Source organism: Protomyctophum parallelum (genome assembly GCF_964188405.1).
Source record: "Protomyctophum parallelum genome assembly, chromosome: 19".
NCBI classification, from domain to species: domain Eukaryota; kingdom Metazoa; phylum Chordata; class Actinopteri; order Myctophiformes; family Myctophidae; genus Protomyctophum; species Protomyctophum parallelum.
In genome coordinates this window covers 23,265,206-23,283,724 of record NC_139717.1, presented here as the reverse complement: position 1 = coordinate 23,283,724, position 18,519 = coordinate 23,265,206, and the positions used below count along the sequence as shown (strand labels likewise).

Genomic DNA, 18,519 nt, shown 5'->3' with positions numbered 1-18,519 from the left:
TCCTGGAAAATTAAACGGGTGCTAGAGCCGTGAAAATCTTCTCTTATGGGAGTCCCTGCTGTATATCTTTTCAAACGCGGGCTAATTAGTGTTAGTTTGGGGGTCCTTGACATGAAAAAGTCTGGGAACCACTGCTTTGCTGTGTTACTGTTTGCCAGCAAAGAAATTGTAGTATTGATACTTTTCAAACAAAGAGGTAGGAGCGTACACCAGTAGTCAGTGGCGTGCACAGATTTGCCTTTGCCCTTTGGTCAGCAATGTGCCCATTAAACATTAAACGTACTGTACACTACAGTGGACCATGGTGACATTGATCAATTATTGATAAATAAAAGCTTCTAATATATGATTTATGCCCCAAAATCTATAAATCTCACGCTATTAAGGCAACCGGCCGGTTCCACGCACTGCACAAGGTGCCCTTTTTTCACTTTTTTCACCTGCCCCTCTAAATGTCTGTGCACGCCACTGCCATAGTGGGGAGGTGCTGACCGCAGGAGATAAAACTTGAAAAGAGGTCCGCGCAGCTCGTAGTCACGATGCAATATGTTTGCATCGTGACTACGAGCATGTGCAGCCTCTTTTCCTTTTTTCAAGTATCGATACTTTTACCTAAAGTAAAAGAAAATGTAATGCTTTTTCCACCACTGCGCGTATTCCATGTCCCATGTCTTATCTGGGTGAACTTGGTGAGCCATGGAATGCAGTCAGGCAGTGTCACCCTGAGGGGTTGTGCTTGTAGGTGTTCTGATATGTTAAACTCTGAAGAGGATTCGTGCTTGTTGTGTTCAATCTATCCATCTGTCACAAAGCAAGTCGACAGATGACAGACATGTCATCTGCTCATGCTGGCTGCTTTTTGTTCACTTGGTCTTATACCTGTGTGCGTGTGTCTGCATTCTGTTACTCCATGCATGTGAGGTGCACATGAATAGACAATTATTTCTCTTTAATAATAATGTTCCCCGTGGATGCTGGGGTTCAACTGGCTAAATACTCATATCGGTACATAGGCTGTGCGTGCGTGCGTGCGTGTGCGCTCATATTTGTCCAAATAATCTTGCAAACCACAGGACCAATCTAAGGCCCATACTGTACGTGTTTCTCTACATTACATGATCTTCTCCCTACAGCTCATTCAACAGCATGTGTATGAGAGGCCTTGTACATCTGCTCTGTATTACGTTACCTTTACCCTGCAGTCATCCAGTAGCATGCATACTGTATATGCAAGATCCTCTGCATTGCAAATGATGCAAATGATGCTCTCAAGGCTTTTGCGCATTGGTTGAGCATGTGTTCCAAGGATGTGCGTGTGTGTGCGGGTGCGTGTGTGTGTGTGTGTGTGTGTGTGTGTGTGTTTGTGTGTTATATACTTGTGTGGGCCATATTCATGTTCATGTCTCCATATGCATTTTTGCTACTTTTTTGGGTTGAACTGGTGGGGTTGCGGCTAACTTCGGGAGAGCTCTTGTCTTGTCTGCATTTTGTTATATTGTTTGTGTATTGTATGCCTTTGTTCATTTGTGTTAAGGACCCGCTCGGAAATGAGTTGCTGCATCTCAATGGCTTTATCCTTTGAGGTACAGTAGCTCCCGACACAAGAGTAATACAATTTGAGAAATAGAATAAAAATATTTGGGAAAATTAGGCTTACCATTAGAAACATATACTCAGGTTGTTGTGGGTAGGATGAGGATTAGGCCTTAGAGGTTAGGTTTATGGGTTAGGATTGGAAATATACCTGATATATAGTTGTTATGCACCAATAGCCGATCTAAAAGCTCACAGCGCATAGATCAGCCATCTTTCCGGATTATTTTTCTGTTATTTTCTGCATGCTGTCGTAAAATGTTGACGTGCTCACAAGTACATAGGAATGCTAGCGTACACATGCACGTGTGCGTGCATGTGTACATGCATGACTTAGAGAGATAGCTTCCAGCTAGATAGATAGTGCCTGGTTAGAGGGTTGTGTGAATATCAAAGCCGTGTTATCAGGATGGGGGAAGTGGTGACCGCTCTAAGAAATTAATCACTGCTGCAGCTGGGCGAGGAATTCAAAGGGAGACTGATAGAGAGATTGGCTTGGTCTTGTTACCATGTTACAGTACAGGAGCCAAGGATGCTACTTACTCACTGACCCGTCGTGTGCGTGTGTGTGTGTGCGTGCGTGTGTGTGTGTCCGTGCATGTGCTTGTGTTCGTGCATGTGTCCGTATATGCCTGCAATGCATCTTGTGTGCATGCATGCACATTTTTTTACTTGTTTTAATGTGTTTTTTTGAGTGTTTATTATTTATAATGATTAATTATCAAAATAAAACATTGCCTAGTATGCCTATAGATTTACAGGTTACCACAAAATTTGGATTAAGAATGAATCTTTCCCACTATGAATTACTACCCAATAGGAGAAAAATAATCTTAACTACAAAAAAGTGGGAGGGAATCAATTACATAAAGCGATTTTTCCCCCCAATAATCCTTGATTCAAACTGAAACCTTAGCAACCTAAGGCTAAAATCATATCCTGGGGTAAATGAGAGCGCGCTAATGCATTTAACGTACATCAAAGGCATTTTGCTCCACTTCTCAGACAAAATCTACTCTATTCAAGGATTTGCCTTCCTATTTATTTTATGTATTTTTTATTTTTTGTACCTGTACCCATTAAGACCGGGAAGCACCTGAGTCATTGTACATTTGAGCTAAAAAGGATTATTTTATACTTTGGCTAAAATAGCAGATATACAGTGTGAGCGTGCCTTGTGCAAATCTCTGTATATTTTTTAAGTGAATATTATTAACTCAAATCTTCACTTCTGCGGGTCCCTTGAACACAAGATCTTGAAATGGGGGTCCACAGCCAAATACACATCATTTTGGGGGTCCTTGACATGGAACGTTTTGAGAACCACTGACATAGAAACATAGACACATATAGTGATTTTTTTTTAGGGTCGCTCCTATATACACGTTTTGTCCCCATACATCTCAATATTTGCCATTGACAATGAAAAGAGAAATTAGGTCCACCAAATATGACGTACATTTAGCCAACCAATCACATCAATTCAGTTGTTCATGAGATGATGTATGTATGATGATGTATAATGATAAGAGTGCCCCTCACTTCACACAGGTGTGATTTATTTTTTCTCCAGAAAACTTTTCAAAGACATTTTCGGCCTCAGGTCTTAATAAAGAGAGAGAGAGAGAGAGAGAGAGAGAGAGAGAGAGAGAGTATGTTCAGTATTTATGACCATATCATAGAAAAAAGCATTTCTATAATCTTGCATGTTACATAAGTGTACAGAATCAGAGTATGAGAAGAAGGATGTGTCACATGAAGCTGCAGCAAGAAGAAGATGATTAATTTTAAGTGCATGCACCACATGATCTAAGTAGGTTTTATTCATTATTTATTTGGGGAATAGAATCAAATTGGAGAGAAGGCGACGCAGTTACTGTAGCTGCAGGCCCAAGTTTGTTTAAACTTCCAGTTCATACTGGAAGTCAATGGAGGTTGGATTGGACTGAAACTTTGCTCAGATAGGAAGATGTCACAATACTTACTGTATGTCACCAGGGGTCATCGCAAAGCTGATCTTTTGGTAAAAATCATTTTTTGACACAGACATTACAAAATAATTGTGGACAATAATCTGACCATACAGAGCTATAGCCCTGAATGGCTATACCGAGAAAATATAAAATTTGCCACGGAAACATTAGTGTACGGACATATTGACCCCCAGTGTCATACATGGGCAATTGGCAGCCTGGGGGCCACATGCGGCCAACACCTTCACTTAATGCGGCCCAGCTAGCTGTTGCAATTCCAAACATGCAAACATGACCCGCTTTAATTACTTCCGTTTAAATTAGTAGCTTATTAATGAGTAGTATTAAAATGTGATGTTGTGTTTTTTTTATGTTCAATGTATTTGTATTTAATTAAAGGCATTTACTTACATTTTCAGGATTCCAATGCGACGCGTTTTGAGCTTGTAACATGCAATGTGGCCCTCCGAAGTGAGTGTAGAAATATAGTGGCCATCATCACTCCATCGTCAAGGTTTCCCACCACTGCCCTGTCAAAGTACTGACGTCACACCACTGATGTCATAGACATCAGTCTATGACATCAGTGTACAAGTGAAAAAATACATTATGGTTACGTGCTTTGCCAAGTTGTGCGTTGCCGCTTGTGTGTGATGTCATACCATAGTTCTTGATTGGCCTATGTAAGGGGAGGATAAGCGTTGACTATGTCAGAAAGAAAGTGCCAGAGACGAAGGTCGACACGCCGAGCTTGACGAAGTGTAGGTCATCATGCATAGTCGCACATTTCAACGTGGATACGTTCTTTGTTATACAGCATCTTGTAATGCTGGTAATAGACCTTACCTCCAGTAATAAACAGGTGAGAAACAAGTCACAAGAGCATGCGGCGGCACCATGGCAAGGAAGAAGAATAAGTGTGAAAAAAAACGGAACCGTGGGAAACAAGCCTGTGAAGCACGCAAGAATAAAGACGACAAGCCGGCTAAAGGCAAGGCTAAAGGCAAGTCGAAGGATAAAGACGGCAATTTGGATGATGACCAAAAGAACGATGGCATTTTCTCCAGCCAGCTCCTAGCACTAAACCTCAAGCTGAGAGAGGTCCTTGGAGACGGGAACTGTCTGTTCAGAGCTCTGAGTGACCAGTTAGAAGGTCACTCCAAGAGACACCTGAAGCTGCGCCAGGAGACGGTCCTGTACATGACAACCCATCGACAGGACTTCGAGCCCTTTTTGGCGAAGGACGAGCCCTTTTCAAAGTACTTGTCTTCACTCTCTGAGCCCGGTACGTTTGCTGGCCACCATGCCATTGTGGCTTTCGCCCGCAATCAGCAGCTAAAAGTGGTCATCCATCAGCTTCGTCTGCCACTGTGGGAGATAAACGGCACAGAGGAGCAATTGTGCAACGAACTACACATTGCATTTCGCTATGGCAACCACTTCGACAGTGTCAGGCGCATTGGGGACAACTCCGAGAGCCCCGCTCAGCTCCGAGTAGACACACTGCAGAATGTGACCACCATCAACTCTGAGTTGATGCAGGCGTACCACGTGTTCGACCTGCCCTCAGAATTTGAATATCAGAAGCAGTCATCAGACACTTTCGAAACATTAGTGTCAAAAAAGCAGAAGCGGCAGCAGCGTCGCTGCCAAAAGCAGGAGGAGTTGGAGTCCGAGCAGTGTGACCAGGAGTTGGAGTCCGAGCAGTACGAAGAGGAGTTGCAGCACGCGATTTGGATGAGCCAAAAGGATACAGTAACAAAAGACTTACTGCCACGCCTCGAAACTCTGAGTATACAGTAGGCCTATAGGCTGCAGCCAAACAATTACTGTTAAACTACTACAAAAAAAATGCATGTCACAGGGACATGATTAAAGAAAGCATTAAAAGTCCACAGGGGCGGCAGTGGCTCAGGGGTAGAGTAGCCGGATGGTAACCGCAAGGTTGCCAGTTCGAACCCCAGAGTTAGTGTCGAAGTGTCCTTGAGCAAGACACTGAACTCCTGATGTGCTGGTTGGTGCCTTGCATGGTTTCCGTCGCCATCGGTGTGTGAATGTGTGTGTGAATGGGTGAATGTTATTCACAATCTATGTAAAGCGCCTTGGATAAAGGCGCTAGATAAATGCACCATTTACCATTTACCATAGACATGGCTGCCACATGACGTCATGGGGGCACACTCAAAGCCAAAAATCTGTGAAATCTCTGATCGTGGGTTTGGGATCACATTTGCATGTCTTCAGACACAGAGACAGAGAGTTGCTGTCTCTCCAGCAGCGTCAGGATGAAGGAACAGCCATGGTACTATGTGCGATCTTGGCTGACCTGCAAGACAAGGCCAGGGATGATTGGACCACCTCAGTGGTGATCATTGCTTCTGAAGAGCTTCTGAAGAGTGCAGATAAACTTGTGAAACAGAAGATTCAACCCACGTCAGTCAATCAGCGGATTCTGGCTTGCAAGGAGGCTGTGCACTACAACTTCACCTGACATAGAAACACAGCTTTTTCAGAAAACTGTCAGAATGTAGAAGACATTTTTTTAATCTGATCTCAGGTCAAAATGGGTTAATGGCCACTATATAGCAGTCACATATCAATGAAACTTTGATGCCACCAGGTGGTGCTGTAGCCTCTTCACTTTGTTATAGAATAAACTCTCTCAGTCCTAGTGTTGACATTAAATACTCTAGCGTTCAGATTTTCTATGCAGTCCAAACACGCAGAATATGAATGTGTGGATGGAACGCACGTAGTGGCTGATGGATTTATAAATTACCTGAATTTACATGATGCAAGGTAAATGATTGTTGTAATGTAACTACAGATAACAGGAGAACACAAAATATGGACATATAAGGACATATTTTGAAAGACAAAAGTCTATATTGTCTGTAACAATTTATATTTAAGAGGTTATTTCAATCAGTGCCTGCTTAAATGTCACGTACAACATACAACCTACATAACACTTGACAACAACCACAACACACAAACACAATGCTAAAACTAAAGTCCACGCCACACCAATGGGTCAACTCCTTGCAACGAAACGGTTGTGAGTAGACCCATGTAGATGCATGTAGACGCATTTAGTTGCAAGCAACCATTGAATTGAACTAAATAAGTAATTGAATCACTTGGGTCGACTTGCGTCTACATGGGTCTAATCGCAACAGAACATGTGACACAGATAAACGCTGAAACCGTTTCAGTGCGTCTCGACCCATTGGTGTTGTTTGTGCTTAACAAACTGAAATCCAATGATTGACGGCTGAACAGGGCACAGCTCCGCGGATTCATCTATAGACAACAGTGGCGCAAGTGGCCCTGGGCACAATCATAGCTGTAGTGTTGTTTTTGGCAGCAAATTTCTATTTTAGTTTAGACATAGTTTTAGTCACATTTTAGTCACCTGGAATGTTTTAGTGTGATTTTAGTTGACTAAATCTACAGTTGATTTAGTCGACTAAAGTGTATTTTGGCGGGCCTTGATGGCGTTGTAATGGCTGATTTCACACTTGCTGAAAATAGCTGATCTACAAGCTCACAACGCGTCGCGCTGCGATGGGTTGTGAGCTTGTAGAAGATCAGCTATTTCCAGCATGCAACCAAGTGTAAAATTATTTATACTGTGGATCTCTTGACCACTAGTCCCTTCCTAACATTTTAGTCTAGTTTTTAATTTTTATTAGTTGACGAAAAATTGTCGATATATTTAGTCTTAGTTTTTGTCACCATAGCTTAGTTTTAATTTAGTTTTCGCCAGTGAAAAAAGGTAGTCGACGAACATTTTTTGTCTTAGTATTTGTCGACGAAAACAACACTGCATAGCTGCAGTGTCACATTAAGCACAGCTTGACAACGAGGCATTGATTGCATACAGCTGGCCCCGGCTCTGCAGACTCGTTTATATCAGTATACAGTTTCTGAGAGCTTGTTAGCAAACCAGGCACAGGTGGACCTTGCACGGGGAATAACTCAACACTATGCAGGAGAGGGGAGACTTACTTGTTTCCCTTATCTCTCTACGTCGTCCTCAGACGAGCCCTCCATCGTCGTCTCCAGTCATCTCGGTTCTCCGTACATCTGGCCAGCTCATTTGTGCTTTCCTGCAGCACTTTCTTTAGTACGTCCACACATAGGTAGGTGTGGGACGTCCTCTCGATCGATGCCCGTGTGTTGGTTCCCACAGTACAAGCTTTTTGGCCGGGATTTCTTGGTGTTGGTGGCAGTGGCCAGCTAGTCTCATCCTCAGCCGTGTTGTATTTTTTTAGCAGACTTCTCACTCAAATGTGCACTTGCAGTTCTGGCAACTCGAAAGCAAACTCCACATGCCCCAACATTGTATTGCCCTGCCATAGTGTCAACCCCTTACCCCTGTGTCGGATCGGTGGTTAGACGATACCAATATGACCCGATATGACAAAAAAGGGCCGATACTAGGGGTGTGCTGAAATGTCGATATTGCAATATATCGATACTTATAAAATATAATCAATACACAATTCCGGGAGGACAAACTGTCGCGGAGCGTCTGTATAACATGACAAAGTTACTTATTACTACCAGTAGGTAGTAATAAGTAGGTAGTCTAGGTACTATAATAAGGATTTGTACATGGAGAGGTGTCTGACAACACTTTTATTATCGCAATATATCGAATAACGTGATATTATCCATATCGAGGGTCTAATATCGCTACATATATCGTATCATGAGGTTCCATATCGTCCCACCCCTATAGCCGATACGGTTCTTATAGCCATACAGTATTGGGACATCTCTATTGGGAACCAATGTGTACTGCACAACATCAAAGACTTCTTCCTTCAAAAGTATTTGTAATCTCATTGTTTTGTTATAAATGTAAACGGCTGGGTTTTCAATTGGATTGTCATCTACTACAAATACATATTTTGTAATATGATTATAATCTGTAATTCCCCCTGCCCTAGATATAATCCCTACTAGCTGTCAAAGACTATACAGGCACAGTGGAGGCTAATCTTTGTTTAAGTCTGCTCTGTGACTTTGAAACGTGTGAGGTCCCTGCTCAGAACGTCTAAAGTTATCGTAGTCAATTAGGAACTTTAGTCATCCTTTATGACTGGGAAAATCACTGTCTGTGGCTTTTTATAGAAATTAAGACTAACAATGGAGCATGAGTCACTGGGTTTAGGGTTGGAACCGTGTCTTTGTATGCATTTAATAGATAGCAGACCCCAACCCCCAAGGAAGAAGCCTTAGGATTTATCCATATAGTGATGATACTGCGCACGCGCACACACACACACACACACACACACACACACGCACACGCACACGTACGCGCACGCGTACACACACACACACACACACACACACACACACACACACACCCCGTTCACAATACTCTTGCTTAAGACACCACACTATATGTACGGTAATCATTAAACAAAGCAGATCCATCCATGTTATATTTCATTTTTTCACTGATCAACATGGACCATAATGGAAACAAGACCGCAAGGACTTTATTTGTGTTATCGTTTAGACTATAGACCAAGTGCCTGACTGTACTAATAAAGTATTCAATCAATCAATCAATCAATCAATCAATCAATCACTCCAGTCAAAGGGCCTGGCCAGCTACTATCTACTTTTATTTAAACTATGTTGTTTTTTTTGGGTTTTTTGTACATAACATGGTGATGCTGACATAGGAACGGAATGGATGAATACAGCAGACCAAGAGACAAAAAAAACCAAAACGACAACAACGACGACGATAAACCAAACATTTAGCAGAAGTCAATATATAAACAGATACATGAGAGTATAGGTCCTCACAGGTGAGATGTATCAGTGCCCGAGAGAGTCCTAAGATCACTACAGTGTTATGAGGCATTTCCTACTATCTACCTTTAACCAGAGAGAGAGAGAGAGAGAGAGAGAGAGAGAGAGAGAGATGTGAGCTGCCTATTGTAGCGGAATAGCAAGAAACAGCAAAGAAAGTGCAGCTGCAGAGAAAACATGCACCATTGTGTGTGCGTGCGTGCGAGTGTGTGTGTGTGTTGGTGCTTATATTTGTTCACGTTTATAATGTGCAGACAGACAGACAGACAGACAGAGACAGACACCATGATGTGATTGCAGCTGTTCGCTGTATAATTAATTGCGTACTGGGAGAGCTTTTGGTCATTTACTCCAATTTTATTTTTTACAATCATCGTTACTGCAGCCGGCTCGCAGCTGGTGAGCTGCTATAATATAAATCGGAAAACTTCTGGGAGCAAAAAAACAGCTTCAACTTCTACAACTTGGAACGTGTTTGTGACAACTCACCTTGTTCCAGTGAGAGTCATGATGGGAATCCAGCATCCCTCATCTGAAACAAGAGAGAGAAACACTTGAATATATACACCGACTTAAACAAATCTAGATAATAGCGTTGAAGTCGTGTGTGCGTGTGTGTGTGCGTGCCTTTTTGTTTCAAATGCTACCAAGGGGCAAGTGGCGTCATTGCCTCAGAGCCACGGCAAGAGGGTATGCGCATGCATAGTGAATGGCAAATCGAGTGGCAAAGTGATCGTGACAAAGTGAGTTTAACGTTGTTTAATACAATCAGATAGGACATTTCTGTTTAGATGTATGGGCTGTCAAGGCCAGAAAGTCGTTTTTTTGCCACTCGGTCAGTAGGCATTCCCGCATAACTTCCAGGTATGATGATGCTGTCACGTGCACACCCCCTATAGATTGCTACAGTATATACATATACTGTAGCAATCTATTGAGGCAGCCGTTTTGTTTAATTGAAAATGTTACCTGAGTTAACCATTTCAGTTTGACCTTTTCCTCTGTAACAACTATACCTTCACTTTGATCTCCAACTGCGTCTTTGTAGTGTTTGGACTTTGGAGCAGCCTTTTTCAGTCACTCTCTCCTTGCAGCCCAAACAAAATATGGCAGCAGGACTATGGGTCTATGGCCCAGGCTTCAGTCACGGGCCACCATGCAGTGGGGAAATGTCATCAGGTCACTCCCTTTCTCGCAGACCTCTTTCAGCCCTCGCTGCTCACTCCCCTTCACATTCACTGAATCCGTTATCTTTCTCCATAATGCTCTATACATTTTATTGGGTCACAATTTCTCAAAATGTCTCAATTTCTTTCCAGAACACATGCATTATACCTACCTATATCTCTTCCCTTCCATCTCGGTTTCTAGGAACCAGGCAATGCCTGAACTGTGATAATTAAGCAAGATCTTTATTATTAACACAAATAAAGCTACCGTATATAACAGAGCAAATTATATCTAAAACCATACATGCTGCTGACAAACTATAGTGACTTATTAACTTTATATAAAAGCTAGGGTGTGCCCGTTTTGGAACAGAAGCCCCTCTTATTGTGAGTAGCCGTTGTACTCGTTGTACCCACTGTCAGAGTACAGTATACCCATTACAAAGTAATTCCTATACAGACAGACAAAGACAAACAGATACAGAGATCTCCATATATGGACATGAAAGGGACAAAGACAGACAGAAGTTCGGAGGTTTGTGTATTTATAGATATATAGAGGTTTGGGCGGCCCTCTGATTTAGTTTGAGCTATACGTGGCCCTCACACATGCGTGGCGTGGCCAGCATATCCTCCCATTAGCCAATTATAATATAGGATCCACTAGAGCAGTGGCCTTTGGGCATTGATCTATTCGGGCACCACCTAGTGCCCGAATAGTAATAGTCCATTACCTGGTTGTCGTTGTAGATGTTGTATTCTGTATACATGTTGTATTCTGTATCTTATATTGGATGGTATCTTATATGGGATTTTGATGACATCATTGATATGACGTCATCATTTTGTTAGTAATGTCCGATTACAATGTATAATTTTTTTATAAACTCCATGGTTGGTTTTCTAGATGCAGAGGAGTAAAAACATGAATAAATAAATAATGTCCCATGTGCATCATTGATATGACGTTAGTAATGTCCGATTACAACGCTGTGTATATGTATATAGCCTACCATTTTTGTAATAAACTGCATGGTTGGTTTTCTAGATGCAGAGGGGTAAAAACATGAGAGAAATAAAATAAACAATGTCCGATGTGCATCATTGTTTGTTTTAGAGAGTGTTATAACATTAAGCGAAGCTCGGCCAATCACTTAAGCTGACATGTCTGGTTGGCCAATCATACTGTCATTCACATTAGTCATCATCATGCAACCCAGCCCATAAACAGAATATCTCTCTTTGTTGAGTGGTAGATGTTCGGGAGAGCTGGGTTCCAGGGTCTTGCATCAGAATCAATATTCATAGCCATTGACCCGATATGTATAGCATGTTGAACTGATACACTGTTAAAATTACCCACACTATGAGCCTCTTACCTCGCACTGCTGAGGAGTTCAGCTCGGCGGAATACTGGGAACGATTTTTCAAGAGTCGTGGAGAGAAAGCCTTTGAGTGGTATGGAGATTATAATGAACTCTGCGGCGTGTTGCATAAATACATCAAAACCCAGGACAAGGTGCTGGTGGTCGGCTGTGGCAACTCAGAGCTGAGTGAACAGCTGTATGATGTGGGCTACAAACAGTTGACCAACATTGATATCAGTGAGACAGTGGTGACCCAAATGAACCGGCGAAATGCCGAGCGACGCCCAGACCTCACTTACCATCAGGTGGACGCTACCAAGACGCCCTATGAGGACGCCAGCTACCAAGCCACGTTGGACAAGGGAACCCTGGATGCCATGGCATCTGAGGAGGAAGGAGCACTCGCCAAGAGAATGCTCACTGAGGTTGGCCGTGTGTTAAGTGTAGGCGGCAGGTATGTCTGTGTGACTCTGGCCCAGGAGAGTGTTATCAGGCTGGCCGTTGAGCACTTTGTTCAGATGGGGTGGGCAGTGAGACTCCACTCTCTGGAGGAAACGGCAAGGCAGGAGGACTCCATTGCACTGCCAGTCTTTGTTTTAGTCTGCACCAAGTTCCGACAGCCAATGCCCATGCCTATTCTGGAGTTATGCCTTGGAGAGAATGGAGCCCCAACCCGGCTCACACGGGTGCCAGAGCTCCTGTCTGCGGTGAAGGAGCGCCAGGCATACTCTATCCTGAGAAAGAGGCTCCAAACAGGCATGGATGCGACCTCTAACCTCTCACTCACCCTGTGCCACGTCAAAACGGGTCTGCCCAGATATACGCTCACAGTGCAAGATTGTGCCCCTGGTGCTATGGTGCCCAGGGCAAATCACTTTGCCGTTTTTATTGTCCCACAGGGCAGAGAGACTGATTGGCAGTATGCTTCCGGCGAGGGGCGGAGCCGTCTGGCGGCCAGCGCTAACTTCAGACGGTTGGTCGTTGTAGCAATGCACAGGAACCAGGAGTATACGGACATGCAGGCTGTCCAAGCAGAGCTCTCACCACTGGTGATGGACGTGGCTCCCCCTGGTATGCCAGCCAACCATCAGGCACCCTTCCTGTCAGCGAGTGGTGAGTTGGGCTGGAGAGATGTGGTTCGTGAAGGTGTGAGTGAGCTGAGTGGGGCGTACTACGTGGAAGATGTGAGAGGAGAAGATGGCGAGCTTTATCGCAGACTGGTCTTCCTGTCTAATGCTGGCCTTGTCCAATCAGAGAGCCGCCTTATCTCCCCACATACTGCATCCAGTCACAAAAGGAAGAACAGAAAGAAGGTCAAACCAGCAGTGCCTCCTAAAACGCCCTCGTCCTCCTTTTCGGTGGACAGTGGCCTCCTTTGCTGTACTCACCATGGAATCATGGTGGCCGGCTTTGCCATGCTTCAGGTGGGAACACCACAGAAAAAGGATGCCCCTGTCTCTGTGCTCCTCGTGGGGCTCGGTGGAGGAGGCCTGCCTCAGTTTCTGCGGGACTTTGTACCCGGTGCCAGTGTTGAGGTTGTGGAGTTAGACCCGGTCATTCTGGAGGTAGCAAAGGACTGGTTTGGCTTCCGACCCGATGACCGCTTGACCGTCACGATCGGCGATGGCCTAGAGCGCATCAATGCCATGGCGAATGAAGATGGTCGTTTGTTTGACGTCATCATGTTTGACGTGGACAGCAAGGACACCTCTGTGGGTATGAGCTGCCCTCCCGCTGGCTTTGTGGAAATCTCCTTCCTGAAGAAAGTATTCAGCCTGCTAACTCCCAGAGGTGTATTTATGCTGAACCTTGTGTGTCGTGACTCTGTGATGAGGAAGAGTGTAATGGAGTGTGTGTGTGGTGTGTTTCCCCTCGTGTTCTCTCGAGGGATTGACGGGGAGGTAAACGAGGTGCTTCTGTGTTCTCGGGCGGAAAAAGAGTCAGAGGACAGCCCACAAACGGTCCCTCTGTTCCTCAAGCAGGCAGCCATGAGTCTGCAGAGTGTGCTTTCAAACAGCTCGTCGGGAACCTCCAGCCCACACATAGACATTGCTGAGATGTTAAATGACCTGAAGGTTGCATGAGTTTCTGTGTCACCAAGGACGATGAGAGATGAGCTCAGAGAAGACGTCAAAAGTTAGAGCCCGCTGCAGTGGTGTCCGATCAATTTCTAACCCAACAATATCTGGTTTGTAAAGCCAGATATCACCAAATATCCTGTCTCATCCGAAAGGCAATGGAGTCTCTCGAGTCTCGTGAGGAGCATAGCAAATGCTACCAGGCATGTCTTCATAAACAAAGTCAAGCTTGGAGACATACAACAATAAGAATCAAACTGGAGAACAAATCTGATACCCTGATCTCAAATCTCAACGTTTTTGGCCGGAAATGCTTAGGCCCCTGCCCTAATACAATCCCTGTTATGCCCATTATGTTATGCCCTGTTAAGCCCATACATGGATATCCTTGACTGTAATCAATATTAATTTAATAACTGCACAACAGAGCGAAATAATTCATAGAATGTACTAGTTTGCTCAACAATACGTAAGAAAACAACCCAAACCTCCAGAAAAGTGGTCTTACCCTTTAAGCCCATATATGGGAATGCCAATATGATCATATTTTGACAGTCTCATGATAACCACTGTGGTTGCCTCAAACGTCACAGTTAACTATCACTCAGTCAGTGTATCACTCCAAATCCCCATATATGGTGCGTGCGTGCGTGCGTGCGTGCGTGCGTGCGTGCGTGCGTGCGTGCGTGCGTGCGTTTGTCTCAGAGGTTGGTTGAGTGGATTTATCTGTCTGGGTATTCTCTGCATTGACATGATGACCAGTCAAAAATAATGAGCCAATCTGGTGGGTTGTCCCCATTCTCTCTCTCTCTCTCTCTCTCTCTCTCTCTCTCTCTGCCTGCCTGCCTGCCCGCCCGCCTGCCTCTCTCTCTCTCTCTCTCTCTCTCTCTCTCTCTCTCTCTCTCTCTCTCTCTCTCTCTCTCTCTCTCTCTCTCTCTCTCTCTCTACTGTACGTCACGTTCTCTTTCTGTCACTCTTTCTGTGGGTACGTCAATCCTTGACCTTCCCACACTCCCCCCCCCCCCCCCCCCCTGCTCTCTGTCTGTCTCCCTCCTCATCATTCCTATATGTCTCGCCGTCCCGCTGGGCTTCCTGCCCCTAAAACCAACCCGTCTCCCTGGAATCGATCAGCATTTAAGCTGGAGAGAGAGGAAAAGATCACCCCCCCAACCCCCCTCCCCTCTCTGGGAAGTGCAGGTCCGTCAGCTGTGAGCCTCACTCACGGGCTGAACATGTGGCTGCCACTGACCCTGGTAAGAGAGGAGATAATCAATGAGATGCGGAGCTCTCTGGAACTGATGTTCTCTCTCTCTCTACGAAAATATAGAACCCCCGCTCTCTCTCTCCCAGAAACTCAGAGAGAGAGAGAGAGAGAGAGAGAGAGAGACAGAGAATCGGCAGCTCATAGTGAACTCCATTGAAGGCTAATAGATAGAAAGACAAGCCACGTACTGTAAGACAGATGGATAGACACCGATACATCTATGTTTTTGTCTCCTATATAGCAAGGAGAGGTTATTGTCTGTTAATAAGCGGCGACTGGTGAGATAGCACATCGACCTCACATGTATGGCCAATTGGAGCCACTCTGCAGGGTCCCCGGTGACTGATAGCTGCAATAAAGTGGTCTCCTGTACAGGCACAATGGTGACTTTAATGTCTTCTGCCAGAATAGCACAAGTGAGATGGACAGATCAATATTTTTGCGTGTGTGCGTGTGTGTGTGTGTGTGTGTGTGTGTGTGTGTGTGTGTGTGTGTGTGTGTGTGTGTGTGTGTGTGTGTGTGTGTGTGTGTGTGTGTGTGTGCGTGCGCGTGAACTGAACATACACAGTGATGTAAGAGGAGTGGCTGCTATGGGAACTAGTAGAAGAATCAAAGGTTTGTGCAAATTGGTTGCTTGTTCTTTGGACCAATGTGTGTCATTTAAAAGCACATCAAGGGCTGGACTGGACAAGCTCAGGATTTAGTTCTATTTTGGGTGGATGTTCCTTTTAACATTGCATCATGTGTTTAGTGCGTGCGTGCATGCGTGCGTGCGTGTGGCTGTGTGTGTGTGTGTGTGTGTGAGCACACACACCCCCACTATGAAGTCATCATCGACAATGATGGACTGCCATAAGAAAGCAAGCAAGTGTGCATGCGTGCGTCTGTTGTTTTCTGCATTTCTGCATAAATTACTCCTCTGTCTAAATTATTTGAGCGTCATCCCGGCCATTCAGAATCACCACAGAGACGTGTCTTCTGTCAGGGGTTTGGCGTTGTGTTTCTTGACACAAGCTAGATTTATGTATTCTAAAATAATTGGTGGCAAGTTGAACTACCTCTGTGTGCATTTGTCATTTTTGTCCAAAGGTGTCGGTTTGACTTGCATCGAAGAAGGCAACTTGTTCCCGAAACGTTGGAAGTTTTTTTTTATGGCATCGTGACTATGAGGCGAGCTGTGCAGCCTTTTCCCTTTTTCAGTCAAAGGTGTCGGTTTGACTTGCATCGAGTAAACATTAATTAAGTGTGACTTATACAGTAAACAGCCTGTTCTCTAATCTCCATAACATAATCATGAGACATTATTATGGAGGGTGCTAGGTGTAATCTCATAGAATAACGATGATACTTTTTATTACTCCACTGCGCCCTCTATACCGATATTGCCAAGAGAAAACCCCATTGACAACATGTTTCCTTCCGGTGAAAAGAAAATCCCTTTCTGGGAGTGCTAAGGCTTTGTAATGAGTAATGAAGACAAAACGTTTTTATTGGTGAGTAGAGAAAACGTAATAGTAATAATAATAATAATATATAGTCCACACTTCTCACAGTGTATTTCTATACAAAGTGAAACCCAACAGGAGCAGTGGGTGCTACTGGGGCAGTGCCTCGGGGGAGCAGTTAGGGGATAAGTGTTTACATCTTGCTCAAGGACACCTCGATGCCAGTTTATGAAACCTGGCATCGAACCTCGGATGTTTGGTTTATTCCCAGATGTGGTTTTCCAAATGAATGTTTATATTGTCCTTCCTAAATAAAAGGGGTAAAGAAATCTCACATACTGTATATAAAATCAGTTTTCTAATCCAACTAATCTAAATATCTACGCTAACTCTGTGTCAGTAAAGCACTGGCCAAACACATGAAGTAGAATGTTTTCACACAACCAGTAGCCTGTACTCGGTGTTCTGTGTGTGCTCTACTGTATTTATTAGATAGCATTCATTTTCCAGTAGCCTATAACCAGTAGCCTGTACTCGGTGTACTGTGTGTACTGTATTTATTAGATATCATTCATTTTCCTCACTACTTATCAGTATTCACACAGAGACATAGAAACTCTGCACTATCCGTGTCTTGCACTTGACTACTACAGTGTACCGTCACCACCCTGTGCTGCTTTGAACTGAGCCGCTCTGAAGTACTGTATGAGCGAGGGAATCACGAGCTGATGTAACCAACAGAAACTCATGTTATAAATGTCTCTATGGCAGTAGCACCAGTACAGGGCAGAGCTCTGAAACTGAAAGCTTTCAACTTGCCTTCATTCGTTCTTGCCTGTGTGCACCCTGTGGGACACCACAGTCCCTGTAGGATAGTGAGCTGAGATATGTTTAGCGTAGCTTACGTAGATGATGAGTGATACACATGGGTCAATCCAAAAGAAAGTAAAAAAAAAGGTTCATGTGCTGAACAAAAGATCCGTACAGGAGAAGGAGATGTACTGTAGTCCGCACGCTGTTCCTTATACCTAAATAAAACTTCCCGTGGGAGCTACTGTACAAAACAGTGTGTGACTACATCGCCTTTCAAGCAGATAAAGCATCATAAATCATGAACATGATCTATTCTAGTTGACGGGTCACTTTGAAAAGCATAACAGGAAGTCAAACTAGAGCAACAAAGTAGTTCCGAAATCTAGTAATTTTCTTTGCAGTGACAACACTAATTTGCGTATCATGCTTCACAATTTTGACAAAATCTTATGATCATTGGACAGTATTATAAATATTGTTCTTGCATACAGTGCATGCAGTAGAACACAGTGGGGGACATTATTAGGAGTTTCAAGGGCTTAGGCAGGGGCTTGGGGAATGGGGGGGGGGGGGGGGGCACTCAAGTTATTTTTAAGACTCATGATTTATTTATTTTTTCCTTTTCATTAACAAGGGAGGCTTTAAAAATCTTCTAGAAAGGGAGAGCTTTAATATTATGTTTTGTAAGAAAGCTAGCATTTGAAGCATAATGATACTATTACCGGTAATAAAGCTACTTTATGCCAATAGCACTGGCTACCTACTCCAAGTTCATATTGTTGTTCAAATTGGAGCATTCATTTCACACACAAACTCTGTTCACCTCGTTCACAATGCCAAGTGCAATATGGGCTAATGCAAAATGATGGCAGAACTGCCAGAGAAAACCCACCACAATCATAGGGAAATGAGATACTGTAGATTGTGATGTGAAAGATTAATTCAATCCATCCAGCCCCGGAAAGTTGTGTGGATCAGC

The 18,519-nt window shown here is 43.9% G+C and overlaps 1 protein-coding gene across 1 annotated transcript; it reads left to right on the top strand.

Moving 5' to 3' along the window:
• Positions 1-11,939: 11,939 nt before the first annotated feature.
• Positions 11,940-14,024, top strand: LOC310876865 (eEF1A lysine and N-terminal methyltransferase-like; the record flags this gene model as incomplete). The annotated part of the gene is made up of 1 exon (XM_083790517.1): positions 11,940-14,024. One exon carries the CDS (start codon positions 11,940-11,942, stop codon positions 14,022-14,024), a length of 2,085 nt encoding a protein of 694 aa, XP_083646643.1.
• Between the last annotated feature and the right edge of the window lie 4,495 nt (positions 14,025-18,519).